Source organism: Bison bison, unplaced genomic scaffold (assembly GCF_000754665.1).
Source record: "Bison bison bison isolate TAMUID 2011002044 unplaced genomic scaffold, Bison_UMD1.0 scf7180017864492, whole genome shotgun sequence".
Lineage (NCBI taxonomy): Eukaryota > Metazoa > Chordata > Mammalia > Artiodactyla > Bovidae > Bison > Bison bison.
Window position 1 is genome coordinate 5,506,444 of NW_011495051.1, and position 19,953 is coordinate 5,526,396.

General features: G+C 41.9%; 1 protein-coding gene across 2 annotated transcripts in view; it reads left to right on the forward strand.

The window, feature by feature from the left end:
• The window catches only part of LOC104979742 (EGF-like module-containing mucin-like hormone receptor-like 4), a 36,969-nt gene that overhangs the window by 12,169 nt on the left and 4,847 nt on the right, over positions 1 to 19,953 (forward strand). The window contains exons 7-16 of one of the 2 annotated variants that reach the window (XM_010828253.1): positions 533 to 668; positions 2,379 to 2,486; positions 7,001 to 7,185; positions 7,751 to 7,918; positions 9,947 to 10,141; positions 12,749 to 12,984; positions 14,592 to 14,658; positions 15,225 to 15,316; positions 16,161 to 16,341; positions 19,771 to 19,866. In XM_010828253.1, coding sequence (XP_010826555.1) covers positions 533 to 668; positions 2,379 to 2,486; positions 7,001 to 7,185; positions 7,751 to 7,918; positions 9,947 to 10,141; positions 12,749 to 12,984; positions 14,592 to 14,658; positions 15,225 to 15,316; positions 16,161 to 16,341; positions 19,771 to 19,866 — 1,464 coding nt within the window. The remainder of the gene's footprint in view (positions 1 to 532; positions 669 to 2,378; positions 2,487 to 7,000; positions 7,186 to 7,750; positions 7,919 to 9,946; positions 10,142 to 12,748; positions 12,985 to 14,591; positions 14,659 to 15,224; positions 15,317 to 16,160; positions 16,342 to 19,770; positions 19,867 to 19,953) is intronic. The other variant, XM_010828254.1, reaches the window with a different exon arrangement.

Sequence of the window (19,953 nt, forward strand, 5' to 3'; positions counted from 1 at the left end):
GCTTCTGATGAATATTCAGGGTTGAGTTCCTTTGAGATTGACTGGTTTGATCTCCTTGCTGTCCAAAGGACTCTCAAGAATCTTCTCCAGTAACACAGTTGGAAAGTATCAACTCTTTGGTGCTATGCTTTCTTTATGGTCCAGCTTTCACATCTGTGCATGACTACTGGAAAGCCCATACATAGTCTTGACTATATGGACATTTGTCAGCAAAGTGATATCTTTGCTTTTTAACCTACTGCCTAGGTTTGTCATAGCTTTCCTTCCAAGATGCAATCATCTTCTAATTTCATGGCTGCAGTGACCATAAGCAGTGATTTTAGAACACAAGAAGAGGAAATCTGTCACTTGCCTTTCTGTTTGCCACAAAGTGATGGGACCGGAGGACATGATCTTAGTTTTTTTAATGTTGAGTTTTAAGCCAGCTTTTTCACTCTCATCAAGAGGCTGGCTCACTCAACCACACTTACGTATATTCCTGCTTTTCAAAGTTTCAATAACCATCTACCTAATTAGTTTTTTTCTTTGAAAGGAAATGCTGAGGAACAATGGAAGCAAAAACTACATTGCAAAACAGGCGACCCAACTACTTCAACATGTAGAATTGACCATATGGAACGAGAGTTTTGTTTCTCCAGGAAAGTATGAAAATTCTGCACTTAACATAGGTAAGAAACACTAAGCATTAGTTTTAAGGCCAGAAAATTTTATGAAAGTCATCTTTCATCAGACCTTGTGTTAATATATTCACATATCATGAACAGAGTTCACTTAAGTGATTTTTCCCAAATGCAGAAGACTGCTCCCAGGTGACTATTCCCTTGGAAAATTTTTATTTTTTATTGTTAAATTTTTAAAAATTGAATTATAGTTGATTTATGTTATTGTGTTAGTTTCAGGTATATAGCATAGGAGGGCTTCCCAGGTGGCACTAGTGGTAAAGAATCCACCTGCCAATGCAGGCTTTTTGCGTAGAAAATCCCATGGATGTAGGAGCCTGGTAGGCTGCAGTCCATGGGGTCGCGAAAAGTCGGACACGACTGAACGACTTCACATTCACTTTTCACTTTCATGCATTGGAGAAGGAAATGGCAACCCACTCCAATGTTCTTGCCTGGAGAATCCCAGGGACGGGGGAGCCTGGTGGGCTGCTGTCTATGGGGTTGCACAGAGCCGGACACAACTGAAGTGACTTAGCAGCAGCAGCAGCAGTAGCCAATGCAGGAGACATAACAGATGTGGGTTCAATTCCTGAGTTAGGAAGATTCCCTCGAGGAGGGCGTGGTGACCCACTCCAGTATTCCTGCCTGGGGAATCCCATGAACAGAGGAGCCTAGCTTCAGTCCATGGGGTTGCAAAGTCAGACATGACTGAATTGACTTAGCACACACACATGCATGTATAGCATAGTGATTCAGTACTTTTGCAGATTACATTCCATTGTAGATTATTATGAGATATTGGGTATAACTTCATGTGCTATTCAGTAAATCTCTGTTGCTTATCTATTTTATATACTGTAGTCTGTACCTGTTAATCCCATAGTCCTTATTTATCCCTCCCCACTGCCTCTCCCCTTTGGAAACCATAAATTTGTTTTCTATGTCTGTGAATCTGTTTCTATTCTGTACATACACTCATTTGTATTATTTTTTAGATTCCACATGTAAGTGTTATCTGTAGTATTCGTCTTTCTATGACATTTTATTAAGTATTATATTCTCTAGATCCATCCGTGTTGCTGCAAATGGCAATATTTCATTCTTTTTAATGGCCAAGTAATATTCCATTGCATATATGTACATCTTCTTTATCCATTCCTCTGTTGATTTTCACATCCTGGTGACTGTAAACAGTGCTGCAATGAACACTGGGGTGCATGTATCTTTTCAAATTAGAGTGTTTGTTTTTTCTGGATCTATGCCCAGGAGTAGAATTCCTGGATCATATGGTAGCTCTGTTTCTAGTTTTTTTTTTTTTTCATGAAAACTCTATTTCTTGGAAAACTTTTAAATGCTTAGCTTCCCTTGTTTAAAAAAATTAGTTCTCCTTTCCCCAGGCGCCCCATTACACATTGTTTAAAGAAAATTTTTCCCTTTAAATATTCTATGGTAAAGGCTGAGCTTGCCTGTTTCAGCCAGCTCTGGGAAGCATGACAGTCTTCTCTCTTCCCCTGAGTTGTGTGACCCACATGTGTTGCCTATACTTTCGACATTTCATCTCCACCAGTCAGAAATGTTAGGGGAGGACCACATGGTCTACCTTGCATGCAGTAAGTAAAATGACTAGTAATGGATCTGTCAAAGAAGGGAGTTATTAGCAAGTTTTTTAGGCATGAGAACTGAGCAAAGCAGGACTCACTTTCCTAATGTTTCCAGTTTATGAAACCAAGAAGTGCAATGAGACAAGTGAGAAGACTGTTCTAGAAGCTGGAAACAATACAATGAATATCGACTGCCCAAATGCTTTCAAAGGAACCACAAGAGGTACTGTGTCTAAGATGACCTATACTCTTGACCTATAACTTCTAGGCACTGTTGTCTCATTTCTAGGTGATGAAGCCAAGCTTCCAAAGCATTCAAGGTAAGAAGACTCTTCTGGCAGAATTTAAAGATCTGCCTTGACCACTAACCAGGCAATTTTGAGGACACAGTTTGTATGGACTTTGTGATACACGCGGAGGTTCAAACAGAGATTCCTTGACTTAGTTCCTTAAAAGGGACGGGCTGGTGCCTGCTCAGTTTCATGTGCTGATCCAAAAAGCTTACTCTTTTTAAAAAATTTTATTTTTTAAGTGAAGTCCCTGGTGGCTCAGCTGTTAAGACTCCGCCTGCAATGCGGGAGACCTGGGTTCGATCCCTGGGTTGGGAAGATCCCCTGGAGAAGGGAAAGGCTGCCCACTCCAGTATTCTGGCCTGGAGAATTCCATGGACTCTATAGTCCGTGGGGTCGCAAAGAGTCAGACACAACTGAGTGAGTTTCACTTTTGTAGTTGATTTACAATGTCATGCCAATCTCTGCTATATAGCGAAGTGACTCAGATAATACACTTTCTTTTTTAAATATTCTTTTCCATTATGGTTTATCACAGGATATAGACCATAGCTCCCTGTGTTATAACAATAGAGCCTTGTCGTTTGCCCGTCCTCTGTATAACAGTTTGTGCCTCCTCACTCATCCTACATGCCCAGTCCCTCCCTCCCCCATCCACCTCCCCATGGCAACCTCAAGCCTGTTTGTGTCTGTGAGTCTATTTCCATTTTGTAGATAGGTTATTTTGTGCCATATTTTAGATCCACATGTAAGTGATATCATATGGCATATTTGTCTCTCTTTCTCACTTACTTCACTTAGTATGATAATCTCTAGGTCCATCTGTGTTACTGCAAATGGCATCATTTCATCCTTTTTTTGGCTGAGTAATATTCCATTGTATATACATACCACATCTTCTTTACCTATTCTTCTGTTGATGGACTTTTAGGTTGTTTCCATGCTTTGATTATTGTGAACACTGCTGCTATGAAGGTAGGGGTATATGTACCTGTTTGATTTATAGCTTTAGCAGGAAATATGCCCAAGAGTGGGATTGTTGGATCATGTATTGGTTTTTTGAGGAACCACCACACCATTTTCCATGGTGGCTGCACCAACTTACATTCCCACCAAATGTAGTATAGAAGCGTTTCCTCAGAGAAGCTCACTCTTGATGATGGCACATGAGTTGCCTCAAACACTCTTTCCCTTGAGAAGCATTATATAATCTCTCTATTCTGCTAGCCTGCTGCTGCTGCTGCTAAGTTGCTTCAGTCATGTCCGACTCTGTGCGACCCCATAGACGGCAGCCCACCAGGCTCCTCTGTCCATGGAATTCTCCAGGCAAGAACACTGGAGTGGGTTGCCATTTCCTCCTCTAATGCATGAAAGTGAAAAGTCAAAGTGAAGTGCTCAGTCGTGTCCGACTCCTAGCGACCCCATGGACTGCAGCCCACCAGGCTCCTCAGTCCATGGGACTTTTCAGGCAAGAGTTGGCAAACTTTTTCTGTAAGAACACAAGAGGACAAATATTTCTGGTTTTGGGGCCAGATGGTTTTTGTTTTATCTGCTCAACTCTTGACATTGTAGTGTGAAAGCAGCCATTGGTGATATGTAAATGAAGGGACATGGCTGTGTGCCAATAAAACTTTATTTACAAAAACAGGTCGTAGGCTGGATTTGACCCCCAGGCCATAATTTGACACCCTTGCTTTATTCTGTCATTTTATTTAAGTCTCTGCATCACATCCACACTATGCGACCCTTTCTAATTTATTTATTTGTTTGTTGTCTATCTCTCCCACGACATCATCTCCCTGATGGCAGGGACTCTGCCCATTTTGTTCCCTGTTGTGTTGTGATGCCTGGAACACTGTCCAGTACACAGTAGATGCTCAGTAAACATGTGACAAATGAATGAATGAATGAATGCATGCATGAAAAGTATTTCAAAGAGAAAGACCCAGTTACCTTGAGAGAGTGAAATACTTGTTCCTATGACTCCTCTGTAAAATTCCTGGCTACTGGTTAATCTTCACTGTTTACTGTGAGCTGTAGAAGAGAGGAGGGAGAGGGGAAAACATCTAAAACTGAGTTGATTTTTATTATTTTTTCAACCATTCACTCCTTTTCAAAATCTATTTTTTAATTGATTTTCGGTTGTGCTGGGTCTCTGTTTCTGCTTGCGGGCTTTCTCTGAGTTGCAGTGCTCAGTATTTCTCATTGTGGCGGCTTTCTCATGCATCCAGCCTCCACGGGATGCATGGGCTTCAGTACTTGTGATTCCCAGGCTCTAGAGCACAGGCTCAGTAGCTGTGACTTACTTGCTCTGCGGCATGTGGAATCTTCGAGGACCAGGGATCAAATCCATTTCCTCTGCATTGGCAGTGATTCTTATCCACTGGACCACCAGAGAAGACCAGTTTTTTTTTTAGATCGAGTGATATAGGTGGTAAGTGGTTTGGGGTAAAACTGGCATGGTGGCACGTGAATGATTGCAGTTTAGGAAACCGTGTCATACTGTGCATTCAACTTCTATGACTTAAATTCTTCTAGCATGAAAAGGGAAAGGGAAGAGGGTGGGAGGGAGACAGAGAGAGAGAAAGAGAAAAAGAGAGAGAGAGAGGCTGAGCGAGAGAGGTAGGAGGAGGGAGTAAGGGAAGGGTGAGAGGATAAATTGAACAGAATGGGCCGTCACGATACTTTTCCATTAAATTAGATACCCAGGAGTCAGCTTGAGGTGGAAGATGGGAATTATTTGGAATACTTTTTAAATTAATTTTTGTTGGAGTATAGTTGCTTTATAATGTTGTGTTAGTTTCTACTATCCAGCAGAGTGACTCAGTCATGTGTATACACATATCCCCTCTTTTTTGGATTTCCTCCCCATGTAGCTCAGCACAGAGCATTGAGCAGAGTTCCCTGGCTATACAGTAGGTTCCCATTAGTTATGCACTTTATACATAGTGTTGATACTGTACAGGGCTTCCCAGGTGCTGCAGTGGTTAAGAATGCACCCGCCAGGGCAGGAGATACAAGAGGTGTGGTTCAGTCCCTGGGTTGGGAAGATACCCTGGAGTAGGAAATGGAAACCCACTCCAGTGTTCTTGCCAGGAAAATTCCATGGACAGAGGGGCCTGGCGGGCTACAGTTCATAGGGCTGCAAAGAGTTGGCCAAGACTGAGAAACTGAGCACACACACATCAGCAGTGATATATGTCAACCCCAATCTCCCTGTTCATCCAGCGCCCCACTTCCCCCCTTGGTGTCCATACATTTGTTATTTAGGTCTGTGTCTCTGTCTCTTTGGCAAATAAGATCATCTGTACCATTTCTCTAGATTCCGCATATGTGTGTTAATATATGTTTGTTTTTCTCTTTCTGGCTCAGTTCACTCTGTATGACAGTCTCTAGGTCCGTCTGTGTCCCAACTTTATTTCATTTTATAAATGAGTAGTATTCCATTGTACAGACATACCACATTTTCTCCATCAATTTCTTTGTTGATGGATATCTAGGTTGCCTCCATCCCTTGGCCACCATAAACTGTACAGGAATGAATATGAGGGAGTCATCATCTATTCAGAAACATTTGATTTCTTCATCCCACATGAGTTCCAGGCTTCTCAGGTGGTGCTAGGGGTAAAGAACCTGCCTGCCAATGCAGGAGATGTAAGAGATGGGGGTTTGATCCCTGGGTCGGAAAGATCCCCTGGAGAAGGAAATGGTAACTCACTCCAGTATTCTTGCCTGGAGAATCCCATGGATAGAGGAGCCTGGCGGGTTACAGTCCATGGGGTCGCAGAGAGTTGGACGTGACTGAATGGGCACATGCACATGTGCGTGCCCACACAAACACACACACACACGCACACCTGAGTTTTACCTTCTGGAGACAAACATCTTGCCTTATGATTCTCCTTTTGATGTCTAATGTTCATATATAAATATTTTACAACACATCGATAGAATATTTTGCACATGCTGCTGCTAAGTCGCTTCAGTCGTGTCCGACTCTGTGCGACCCCAGAGATGGCAGCCCACCAGGCTCCCCCGTCCCTGGGATTCTCCAGGCAAGAACACTGGAGTGGGTTGCCATTTCCTTCTCCAATTCATGAAAGTGAAAAGTGAATGTGAAGTCGCTCAGTCATGTCTGACTCCTAGTGACCCCATGGACTGCAGCCTACCATGCTCCTCCATCCATAGGATTTTCCAGGCAAGAGTACAGGAGTGGGGTGCCATTGCCTTATATCCCTTATAATGTGTGATACATTTGACTATATATTACATATACAGAATAATAATCCCTAAGCCACATGTAATGTATTGATTGGGCAATGGAAAAGACTTCCAAGTGCAATTATGACTTTATATAACCCTTACAACCCTCACACAGAACACTAATGTACCAATTCCCCAACCTCTAGATACCCTAGCAAACGTGACTTTTCTTCCATTTTCTCAGATGCAAGTGCAGTGGCGCTTATCACTTATCGATCTCTTGGGGATATTCTAAATGGATCCTTTTTCAGTGATAGAAGAGGGATAAAGGAAGTCAACCTGAACTCTCAAGTGATAAGTGGCTCCATTGGTGTGAAGGAAAAAGTTGATCTATCTAAACCTGTGTTCCTGACCTTCCAACATACTCAGGTGAGCAAAATCTAGGCTTTACCTTGAACAGGTGAATTATCAGTCCAGGCAGGAAACTGAATTCAACTCTGATCATTCAGAGTTAAGAGAACTAACAAATGTTGAGGCACTCAGAGATGGCAAATGTGGGACAGCTGGTATCACACTTAAGCATAAAAAGGCAACGGGGGAAAAAAAGCACTGGGGGGATGAGCATTGCCCAGTGAAGGCTGCAGGTATACAGGAAGATTGGCAATTGGAGATGGAGACAGTTGGCAGCAGAAAAGCAGTACAGAAGAAATACCGGAGCTGCCTTTTCTCCCTCTCATCCATTTCTCTCATTGGTCTTATCAATGACCAACAACCTGGGGAAAGCAGTGCATAACAGTCAGTCCCAGGGAAAACCAGAGTTGGGCAGAATAAATGAAGAGCAAATCCCACAGTGAAAGTGGGGTATGCAACACTTCCCCACAAGGGTTTCAGAGTTTTTCCAGTCCAGTTTCCAACCCAGTGCACCTCACTTAACCTATAAAGTTGAAATGATAAAAACCAGAAGAAATCCACTTTCATGCTCTTCTCTTTCCAGCCAGGTGGTGGGAGGAGAAAATATTTCTGTGTCTACTGGAAAGGATCAAAGGATGGGGGCAGCTGGTCGACGGAGGGTTGCGCTCATTTGGGCAGCAATGATTCTCACACCCAATGCAAGTGCTCCCACCTTTCCAGCTTTGCTGTCCTCGTGGCTCTTGTTCCCAAGGTACAACAATTTATGGTCCCTTACAGTGAACTTGACTGTGTCCAGGAAGACTCTCCGAGTCTCAGGGAAAATAAAAAAAACAACTCCGAGATAAGGTGTCAAGCAGAATTACTTGAGAGGTAATTCCAGGAAGCATCAGTAAGGGACTGGGAAATGAAATGGGAAAGAGACAGAAGCCAATCAGAGAAGCCAGATGCCAGGTACCACTATGAGTAACTGGGGTTACTTCCCTCTGGGAGATTTTTGGAGTCAGGGTAGAAGACACACCTCAGAGTCATCCTAAATGAATGGCGAGAAAGCTGGGTTATTTATACACCATCTCCCTTCAGTCATTTGTTTAAAGCTACATCATCGACTCAATGGATATGAATTTGAGCAAATTCTGGGAGATAGCAGAGGACAGAAGAGCCTTGCGTGCTGCAGTCTATGGGGCTGCAAAGAGTCAGACGAGACTTAGCGACTGAACAACAACAACATCCAGGGAGTATTCATTCTCTTGACATGTCCATGGGCACGGGCAGAGTGTGCTCAAGCTAGCAGAGAAAGCCCTCAATCATTGAAAAGTCGGTTGTCAGCCCCTACGGTGGAAAGATCCATGGAGACCTGTTACTCTGCGAGAAATAGACCTAACCCCCATCGCCCAGTCACACCAGAACAAAGGCAACTGACCATCACCCATGTAAAAGCACAGCCCCCTAAACTTCCCAGGTCCCAACCATACCTCAGATAACTCGCATTTAAAGAAATTTACCTAACTTGTTTCCCCACTTATTTTAAACTCCCATTTATTGGTCATTGACTGGAAGATAACACCATATTTCTTACGTAAACGCACAACCTCATTTTGTTCATTTAACAGATTTATATATAAGTAACTTTCTGGTTGTTCAGTCACTAAGTCGTGTCTGACTGTTTGAGACCCCATGGACTGCAGCACGTCAGGCTCCTCTGTCCTCCACTGTCTCCTGGAGTTTGCTCAAATTTATGTCCATTTATAACCAGTGATGCTATCTAACCAACTCAATGAACATGAATTTGAGTAAACTACTATATGTCTGATGCCATTCCAGGCATTGTGGATACTACAGAGAACAAAACAGCCTTCATGAGATTATATTTGATTGCCGTCTTGTCCAATAGGATCAGACATATGGTTATTGAACACTTAAAATGTGACTAGTATGACTGAAGAAAAAAATTCTATTCCATTTGAATGTATTGAAATTAAGAAATAGTATAAAATATTTTTCCACTAAATACAACTTTGTTTTTTGGTAGGACGGTGCTTTACTTTCACTCTTTAAAATATAGCATTTGATTGAGATGCTCGGTAAGTGTTAAGTACATACTGGGTTTCAAAGACTGAATATGGAGGGAAAAGAGGACCAACTAGTTCATTAATAACTTTTACACTGAATGTAATTTGAACTGATTATATTTTTGTTATATCATTATATTAATTATATGACATTCAACATGTTGAACTGATAGTATTTTGAACATGTGTACATGAGTGCTAAATTGCTTCAGTCGTGTCCGATTCTTTGTGAGTGTAGCCAGTGAACTATAGCCCACCAGGCTCCTCTGACCACGGGATTCTCCAGGCAGGAATACTTGAGTGGGTTGCCATGCCTGTCTCCAGGGGATCTTCCTGACCCAGCGATTGAACCTGCCTGTTACATCTCCTGAATTGGCAGGCAGGTTCTTTACCACTAACACCACCTGGGAAGCCCAGTATTTTGAACATGTACTATTAAATCAATTAGACTTGTTTCTTTGACATTTTCAAAAATATGGCTACTAGAAAATTTAAAAGTATGCACATGGCTCATCTGTTTCTATTTGTCAATGCTGGTCTAGCTCTGTGTGATAAATGCTATAACTACCCATATTTTGAAGAGGGAATCACCAAGTCTTAGAGAGATTAAGTCATTTCTTTGGGAGCTGATCTGGAAAGTCCATCCGATGCTCCATCAGGAACATACCTATAGAGCTGGAATAATATATTCCTCTTTTGGTGTCTTCTAGGAGGATCCTGTGCTGACCATGATCACCTATGTGGGGCTGAGCCTCTCCCTGCTCTGCCTCCTCCTGGCAGCCCTCACCTTCCTCCTGTGTCGATCCATCCAGAACACCAGCACTACTCTCCACCTGCAGCTCTCCATCTGCCTCTTTCTGGCCCACCTCCTCTTCCTCGTGGGGATTGATCAAACTGAACCTGAGGTAGGAGAATTAACATATTATTTATTTCATGGTCCTAATCCAATCTAGCCACTTAGTTTGGAGGAAAGATGGGATGAATGATGATAAACACCAATGATTGTGTAGGGTAAAAAGCAAGAATTCCCATTTTATCTCTCTGTGTAATTTTGAACATGACCCATAATTTCTTTTTTTTAATTTTATTTTTTAAGTATAAATTTATTTATTTTAATTGGAGGGTAATTACAATATTGTATTGGTTTTGCCATACATTGACATGACTCTGCCACGGGTGTACACGTGTTTCCCATCCTGAACCCCCCTTCCACCTCCCTCCCCATCCCATCCCTCTGGGTCATCCCAGTGCACCAGCCCCAAGCATCCTGAATAATGTATCGAACCTGGACTGGCGATCTGTTTCACATATGATAATATACATGTTTCAATGCCATTCTCCCAAATCATCCCACCCTCACCCACTCCCACAGAGTCTAGAAGACTGTTCTATACATCTGTCTCTTTTGTTGTCTCGCATACAGGGTTATTGTTACCATCTTTCTAAATTCCATATATATGCGTTAGTATACTGAATTGGTGTTTTTCTTTCTGGCTTACTTCACTCTGTATAATAGGCTCCAGTTTCATCCTCCTCATTAGAACTGATTCAAATGTATTCTTTTTAATGGCTGAGTAATACTCCATTGTGTATACGTACCACAGCTTTCTTATCCATTCATCTGCTGATGGACATCTAGGTTGCTTCCGTGTCCTGGCTATTATAAATAGTGCTGCAATGAACATTGGGGTACACGAGTCCCTCTCAATTCTGGTTTCTTCAGTGTGCATGCCCAGCAGTGGGATTGCTGGGTCGTATGCCAGTTCTATTTCCAGTTTTTAAAGGAATCTCCACACTGTTCTCCATAGTGGCTGTACTAGTTTGCATTCCCACCAACAGTGTAAGAGGGTTCCCTTTTCTCCACATCCTCTCCAGCATTTATTGCTTGTAGATTTTTGGATAGCTCTACTGACCCACAGGGGAAAATGAACTACTCTTAGGATAAACCACTGATATTTTATAGTTTATTTGTTGCAGTAGCTATTGTAACCCTAACTAACACCATCAGTCTGACACTCAAACATTTTGTTAAATCCGACTGATGGTGTTAGTTAGGGTTACAATAGCTACTACAACAAATAAACTATAAAATATCAGTGGTTTATCCCAAGAGTAGTTCATTTTCCCCTGTGAGTCAGTAGAGGGTGAGTGAACAGGTGTAAAGGGTATCTCTCCTCCAACCTCAGGCCATGGGAGGCTCTCTCATAGCATACACAGCTTCCAAGGTTATCCTGAGATTCTTTCCATTTTGACCAAGTGGAAAGAGAAAGAGGGTGGTGGAGTCCTAGGAGAGGGGTTTATATGGACCTCTCAAATCCCATTGGCTAGAAGCCAGTCACATGGTCAAACTAACTGCAAGGAGTGCTAGGAAATGTAGTCTCTGTTTGGTAAGTCGAGTCCTAGTGACAAACTGAGGGTGGATGGAGGCTTGGCATTTTGGTGGATGTGACTTTGCTGGTTTCTGCCATACATTTTATAAATAAAATTAATTGGAACCATGACCTTTGATGTCTGAGAGCTAGAGAAGATGGATGTCCCAGTTCAAGCAGAGAGAGCAAATTCTCCCTTTCTCCAACTTTCTGTTCTATTTATGCCCTTGACAAATTGGATGATGCCAATCCTCATTGGTGAGGGCCATCTTTGTTACTCAGTTTATTGATTCCAATGCTAATCTCTTCCAGAAACATCCTCACAGGCATGCCCAGAAATAATGTGTTATCAGTTGTCTGGACATGCCCTAGCCCAGTCAAGCTGAAACATAAAATTAACCATCCCATCCCCCCAAATGCCAAAGTCAATGGAGTACTGATTTGCTAACTCTTGTCTATTATGGATTTGAGTGCTGCTCCCACAGTGGCTCAGATTGTAAAGAATCTGCCTGCAGTAGAGCAGACCCAGGTTCAATCCTTGGGTTGGAAAGATCTCCTGGAGAAGAACATGGCTACCAATCCAGTATTCTTGCCTGGAGAATTCCATGGACTGAGGAGCTTTGCAGGCTACAGTCAATGAGGTCACAAAGAGCTGGACATGACTGAGTGACTAACACTTTCACTTTTCACCCATGACATTCATTTCTTGGCACTTCTGGCTTGCCCCATGCACAAGATAGGCAGATTTCAATGGTTGGTGAGAGTGCCTAGAAGATGTGTTTCCCCTAAGCAAAATGGCACAGGTGTAAGAATTGAAATTCCAGGCTAGCATGCAGGAAATAATAAGTGTTAAGTATATAATTTGACTTCCCAGGTGGTGCTAGTGATAAAGAACCAATGCAGGAGACATAAGAGATGCAGGTTTGATCCCTGGGCGGGGAAGACCCCCTGGAGGAGGGCATGGCAACCCACTCCAGTATTCTTGCCTGCAGAATCCCATGGACAGGGGAGACTGGTGGGCTACAGTCCATGGGGTTGCAAAGAGTTGGACACGACTGAAGTGACTTGGCATGCACACAGGCAAGGATATAATCAGGTACAGACCACATCAGCTCCATGTTCCTAACTCTACTCTCCCCCCAGGTGCTGTGCAAGGTCATCGCAGGTGTACTGCATTACCTCTACTTGGCCGCCTTCACCTGGATGTTCCTCGAAGGGCTACACCTCTTCCTCACTGTCAGGAACCTCAAGGTGGCCAACTATACCACTGCAGGCAGATTCAAGAAGAGGTTCATGTACCCTGTAGGCTATGGGGTCCCAGCTCTGATTGTGGCTGTATCAGCAACAGTAGGACACAAGAATTATGGAACGTATACTCAGTAAGCATGATGAGTGCATTCATGGTGGAAGTGGTGTCCATTACCAATACAAAATCTGAAACAGTGGGGGTAGGGAGGGGCTGGCAAACTTCCTATTAAAAAAAAGAAAAAGAAAAACAACAGATGGTAACTATTATTGTTTTGCAAGCCATATGGTCTTTTTGGAAATTACTCAACGTTGCCCCTGTAGTGTTATAGACAATTTGTAAATTAATGGATGTGATTGTATTTAAATAAAACTTTATTTACAAAAACAAAGAGAGGACCAGATTTGGCCTATGGGCCATAGTTGTAACCCTTGGAATAGAATCAAGTATGGGAGATTTTCTGCCTACTGAGTATTGGTAATTGCTTACTTTTACCAGTTTCATATTGCCATGTCCTTTTTCAGAATAAATTATATTGATAAATTATACTATTTTTTCAAATATAAGCTATGAAAGAATACAAAGTATTGGACATTAGAGTGCTTGGTACATGAAATATGCTTGATTATTAGTGTTGATAGTTTTTGTAGCTGAAAATTACTACTTTTACTCTCTTATTTTAGCAATCATTATTATTAGAATCCACCTTCAATGTGGGAGACCTCGGTTCAGTCCCTGGGTTGGGAAGATCCCCTGGAGGAGGGCATGGCAACCCACTGCAATATTCTTGCTTGGAGAATTTCGTGGACAGAGGAGCCGGGTGGGCTACAGTCCATGGGGTTGCCAGGAGTCAGTCATGACTGAGCAACTAAGCACAGTACATTATTAGAATACATTTATTGGGATTCCCTGGTAGCTCAGCTGGTAAAGAATCTACCTGCAATGCAGGAGACCTTGGTTCAATTCCTGGGTCAGGAAGATTTGCTGGACAAGGGAATGGCTACCCACTCCAGTATTCTGGCTTGAAGAATTCCATGGACTCTACAGTCCATGGGGTTGCAAAGATGCAGATAAGACTTTCACTTTTCACTTTCACATGGTATTAGAATACATTATTAGCTACAATCATTGGTCTTTAATTCTGTCAGGAAATGTATTAAAAATGCATGAACATTATCTCATTTAATCTTTACTATGAGATCTATATGATGGAAACTTTGATAAAAGAAATCAAAATAAATTCAAATAAATGAAGTGATAGTCCATGTTCATGGACAGGAAGACTCAATATTGTCAATAAGTCAGTTTTTTCCTACTTGATCTATAGATCGAATGTATTCCCAACCAAAATCCCAGAAAATTATTTTGTGGATATTGACAATCTGGTTCTGATGTTTATAGGGAGTGGCAAATGACCCAGAATAGCTAACACAATATTGAAGGAGAAAAGCAAAGTCAGAGGACTGATAATACTATCTGACTTCAAGACTTGGTATATAGTCACAGTAGTTACTTAAAAGTGTTGAAAACATTTTGGTTGGCCCCACTTTATACTTGGGAAACTGAGGTTCAAAGCATGCAGTTTGCAAGAGATGAGGACCCATGTTTAATTCCACCTAATATTCAGATCTGAACCAAACAGGTATGGACACTGCTCAGATATTGCTACAGTAGCCGGAATTCAAGTCCTTCGCTTTCTCCTAAGAAATCAGCAGCTAATGCTTATCTTTCTCTCAACAGCTGCTGGCTCAAACTTGATAAAGGGTTCATCTGGAGCTTCATGGGGCCAGTAGCACTCATTATCTTGGTAGGTGACCAACCATTGATATTTACTGGTGAAACACCGAGTGTGTTTCTTACCTGTTAAAGTGGAAATGAGATGTGATAAGGAAATACAGCCTAATGTGATCAACCCTTCTTGCTGGAAATATTGTCTTCAGATGTCTTTCTTCAGCTTCCCCCAGCTCCCTGGTTCCTCTGATATAACATAACCCTCTGCTGGGAAGTCTTTTAAAAATCCAGGATTTGTTCATTTGACAAAACTTTAGAAAATATTCACTCTGCATAGAACATTTTCCTGTTTGCCAAGAAATTCCTGGTTACATCCGTCATCCTGGTATAGATGTGAATAGCATTCTTTCACTTTTAAAGTGTCCTGGCTTGAATGATAAATTATATAGTCATGCTAATCAACCATCAGATGCATGGGTTCTATAGTCTGTGTTGTATAAAAGACCAGAGCCTGTGTGCATATCACTACCCTTATAAAGTCTGTATCTTTTGGGAAAAGATTCTTAGGTCTACCTCAAGTTGGGTTGCATGACATAGCTTCAAAAGACAGTTCCAAGTCAATTTTCCATTCTGTTTCCACAGATAAACTTGGTGTTCTACTTCCAAGTTCTGTGGATTTTGAGAAGCAAACTTTCCTCCCTTAATAAAGAAGTTTCCACCATTCAGAACACCAGGTAAGAATGCATACCAGAATTAGTGGTACCCATAGATTTTTTTTCCTATAGGACCACATTTTCTGGGACCACCCATACAAAAATAGGGTATAAAACTTCCAGGTAAAAGACTTTGCAGAGGAATAATTTTCAAGAGTGAGAAAAAAGCATTATTCTCAGAGGTCATAAACGTTAGGTTTTCCGTTGCTCCTGTGCAGAAAGGTTCATCAGTACTATCTTCTTAGACTGCAGGTATGCATTAATATGAGATATTGTTTTTCTCTTTCTGACTTACTTCACTCTGTATAAAAGGGTCTAGGTTCATGGAGACGCAGACACAGAAAATAGACTTGTGGACACAGCAGGGGAAGAAGAGACTGGGATGAATAGGGAAAGTAGCATTGAAACAGATACATTACCCTATGTAAAATAGATAGCCACTGGGAATCTTCTATATGATGGAAGGAGCTCAAATCTGATGCCCTGTGACAACCTAGAGGGGTGGGATGAGGTGGGAGGTCTGAGGGAGGTTGAAGATGGAAGGGGCATACCTATGGCTAATTCACGTTGATGTATGGCAGAAACCAATACAATTATTGTAAAGCAATTATCCTCCTACTAAAAATAAATTTTAAAAACTACTTTTAATTTCAAAAGAAAAAACAAATTGGGTTCTGCCTTCTTCAAGTTGTATGAGTTCGAGGAAGACACTTTGCCACATGAGCTATTCATGAGGTTTAACTAAGGTGATTCATGAGAGGGCTTCCCAGGTGGCACTAGTGGTAAAGAACATGCTGAAAGCCTTGAGTGCCATGCACACTATGTAGTGATAAATGAGAGGTATTACTGTTTTTTCCTTTTTCAGAGTCATGACATTTAAAGCCATCTCTCAGCTGTTTATCCTGGGATGTTCTTGGGGTCTTGGTTTTTTCTTGGTTGAAGAAGTTGGGAAGACCACTGGATCGATCATCGCCTACATGTTCACCATCATCAATGTTCTACAGGGGACTTTGCTTTTTGTGGTACACTGTCTTCTTAATCGCCAGGTAAGGCAAATCATTTTGTGTCTCACCAGCTTAATCTGAAAGTCTTGTTGAATTGTTGTTCATATCCTCGCCCTTCTCTGACCGTGTGAAAGTCGCTTAGTCGTGACTGACTTTTGGCAACTACTGTCCATGGGATTCTCCAGGCCAGAATACTGGAGCAGGTAGCCATTCCCTTCTCCAGGGGATCTTCCGAACCCAGGGATCAAACTCAGATTTCCCACATTGCAGGCGGATTCTTTACCATCTGAGCCACCAGGGAAGCCCTGGAGTGGGTAGCCGTTCCCTTCTCCAGGGGATCTTCTCTCTGACCTTGTATATTTATAATTTTGGAGTTGCCTTGATTCTAGGAAGAGGGTTTAGGTGCTTCTTGGGTAAATCATGTGCTCTGAGTCTCATCCATTCATCATTCCAATCTGGACCTGCCATATGGAAAAAAAAAGGATTGTTAGTCTAGTTATTAATAACTTCTTTTTAAGTAAGCTTTTTATTTTGGAATAATTTTAGAAGTATATGAAAGTTGCATGCCTTTGTCTGCTGGTGACTGCCATAAAAAATATCACAGAGTGATCTGGTCAATAGAAATTTATCGTCTCACAACTCAGGAGACCAGATGCCTAATATCAGGATGCCAGTATGTTTGGGTTCTGAAGAGGACTCTCTTCTTGGTAGATGGCCACTTTCTGAAAGTGTCTTCACATGGGAGTGAGAATGAGAGTTTTCAGGTCTCTTCTTATAAGGATGTTGTTAATCCTATTGAACAGGGACTCGGTGCTTATGACCTCATGCATGCTAAGTTGGTTCAGTCGTATCCGACTCTCTGCGACCTCATGGTCTGTAGCCCGCCAGGCTCTTCTGTCCATGGGATTCTCCAGGCAAAAATTGGAGTGGGTTGCCATGCCCTCCTCCAGGGGATCTTCCTGACCCAGGGATTGAACCTGTGTCTCTTGTGTCTCCTGCATTGGCAGGCAGGTTCTATACCGCTAGCACCACCTGGGAGCTTATGACTGCATTTAACCTTAATCACTTCCATCAAGGTCATACCTCCAGATACAACCACATTGGGAAAGTTAGGGCTTTCATACATGAATTTTCAGGGGACACACTTTAATTCATAGCAGAACACATATCAGTCTGGATAAGGGAGATTCTGCTGTAGTAACAGTTAGCTCATCCCCGTCTGATTTCAGTGGCTTACAATGACAAAGGCTTATTTCTTGCTTATGCTACATAGCTGCAGTTTGATATGTATCATCTTCACTCTGTGATGGAGGCTGAAGGGACAGCCCTTATTTATTAGTAGAACATTAGTGTGTTCATGGCAAAGGGAAAGGAGATTATGACAAAGCACAGTTCAACTCTCTTTCATTGGCCAAAGCAGATCCCATGGCCATACCTGAGTTTGTCAGAGAGAGGATGAATAATCCTTCTAGTCAGGTGCACTGTATGGAAAAGCACTGGTTTATTGGCATAATTTTATATTACCACAAACCCAGAAAGACCAGCTCTAATCCTGGTATTTCCACTAATTGGGTTGCTGTGTGACTCTGGGAAGGTTTCTCACGCTCTCTGAGCCTTGGTTTTTCTCATCTGCAAATATGGCAATACCAGCCTCACCAGATTGAGAATTAAACGAGATAACATAAAACAAATGTCTTAGCAGTTTGTGGCACACATGTTCTCAGTGAGGATCATTATAATTTCACTCTTTATAGGGTAAAAATTGAAAACAACTTTCCTGGCTTTTTCCCCTTTGCTGTTGAGTAGACCTATCAGCAATTAAGATGCTGGTGGTGAAAAGACCATCTTAACAATTTACAAAGTTCTCTTTCATCTTTTAGTGCCTTAATGCTTGGTGCTCCTCACACACAGAAGTAAAATAGAACTTAATGCGAGTTAATGTTGAGTATTAAGAATTTAGATGTCTTTTAAAAAATATGATAATGTGGTTAAAGGAAGGCAATTCATGGAATCACAGTGGGTGGTCTGTGTCAGGGCTCTGAGTAAAAATGACAAGATTTTGCATGCTGGCCATGTGATCTTCAGTTCAGTTCAGTTAAGTTCAGTCGCTCAGTCGTGTCCGACTCTTTTCGACCCCATGAATCACAGCACACCAGGCCTCCCTGTCCATCACCAACTCCCAGAGTTCACTCAGACTCAAGTCCATCGAGTCAGTGATGCCATCCAGCCATCTCATCCTCTGTCGTCCCCTTCTCCTCCTGCCCCCAATCCCTCCCAGCATCAGAGTCTTTTCCAATGAGTCAACTCTTCACATAAGGTGGCCAAAGTACTGGAGTTTCAGCTTTAGCATCATTCCTTCCAAAGAAATCCCAGAGCTGATCTCCTTCAGAATGGACTGGTTGGATCTCCTTGCAGTCCAAGGGACTCTCAAGAGTCTTCTCCAACACCACAGTTCAAAAGCATCAATTCTTCAGCACTTGGCTTTCTTGACAGTCCAACTCTCACATCCATACATGACCACTGGAAAAACCATAGCCTTGACTAGATGAACCTTTGTTGGCAAAGTAATGTCTCTGCTTTTTAATATGCTATCTAGGTTGGTCATAACTTTTCTTCCAAGGAGTGTCTTTTAATTTCATGGCTGCAGTCACCATCTGCAGTGATTTTGGAGCCCCAAAAAATAAAGTCTGACACTGTTTCCGCTGTTTCCCCATCTATTTCCCATGAAGTGATGGGACCAGATGCCATGATCTTCGTTTTCTGAATGTTGAGTTTTAAGCCAACTTTTTCACTCTCCTCTTTTTAATGTGGTTAAAGGAAGGCAATTCATGGAATCACAGTGGGCGGTCTATGTCAGGGCTCTGAGTAAAAATGACAAGGTTTTGCATGCTGGCCATGTGATCTTAGGCAAGTCAATTTACTTCCAAGAGTCTCAATTTTTTCACATTTAATTGGGGGTAAGAGAAGAATCTTTCTTCTGAATGTTACATTGCATTGGTTAACATATTAACTGATACATTGTCTATAAAGTACATTAAACATTGCTAGTGTTCAATAAATAATGGCCTTCATCTTCGTAATCATCACATCACCATTACCTTCTTTGTCATCATCACCATCACGACCATAATCCTTTTCATCATTATTACTATCATATCATCACCATCACCATCACCACCATCATACCAACATCATCATCATTTTCACCATCACCCTCACCACCAACATCATCATTATTATCATCCTATATAGAATCCTTATGGTGCCTTTCATTTAGTAAATGCCTCTTTAACAACCAAGCAAATCCAGTCTAAATTAAATGAATCAGCATGAACATGGCAATATTATACCAAGAATCAGTATAAGGGTGGCAGAGAATATGTCTTGGCATCCACACCTTTAATTTCCTGTTTTAGGGTCTTTTCTCCCAAACCAAGCTTTGGATGTAACACAAGCCTCTATATTCCTTAGGTGCAGATGGAATTCAAGAAGTGGTTTAGTGGGGTGCGGAAAGGGGTTGAAACTGAAAGCTCTGAGGTATTTCGCTCTGCTACTCAGACCAAAATGGTAAGATGGGCTCTTCTGCAATGCCGTGTACTTGTCTGAACTCAGTATCTCCTGCTACTCGGAACTTCCTGGTTGTTTGATCTGAAA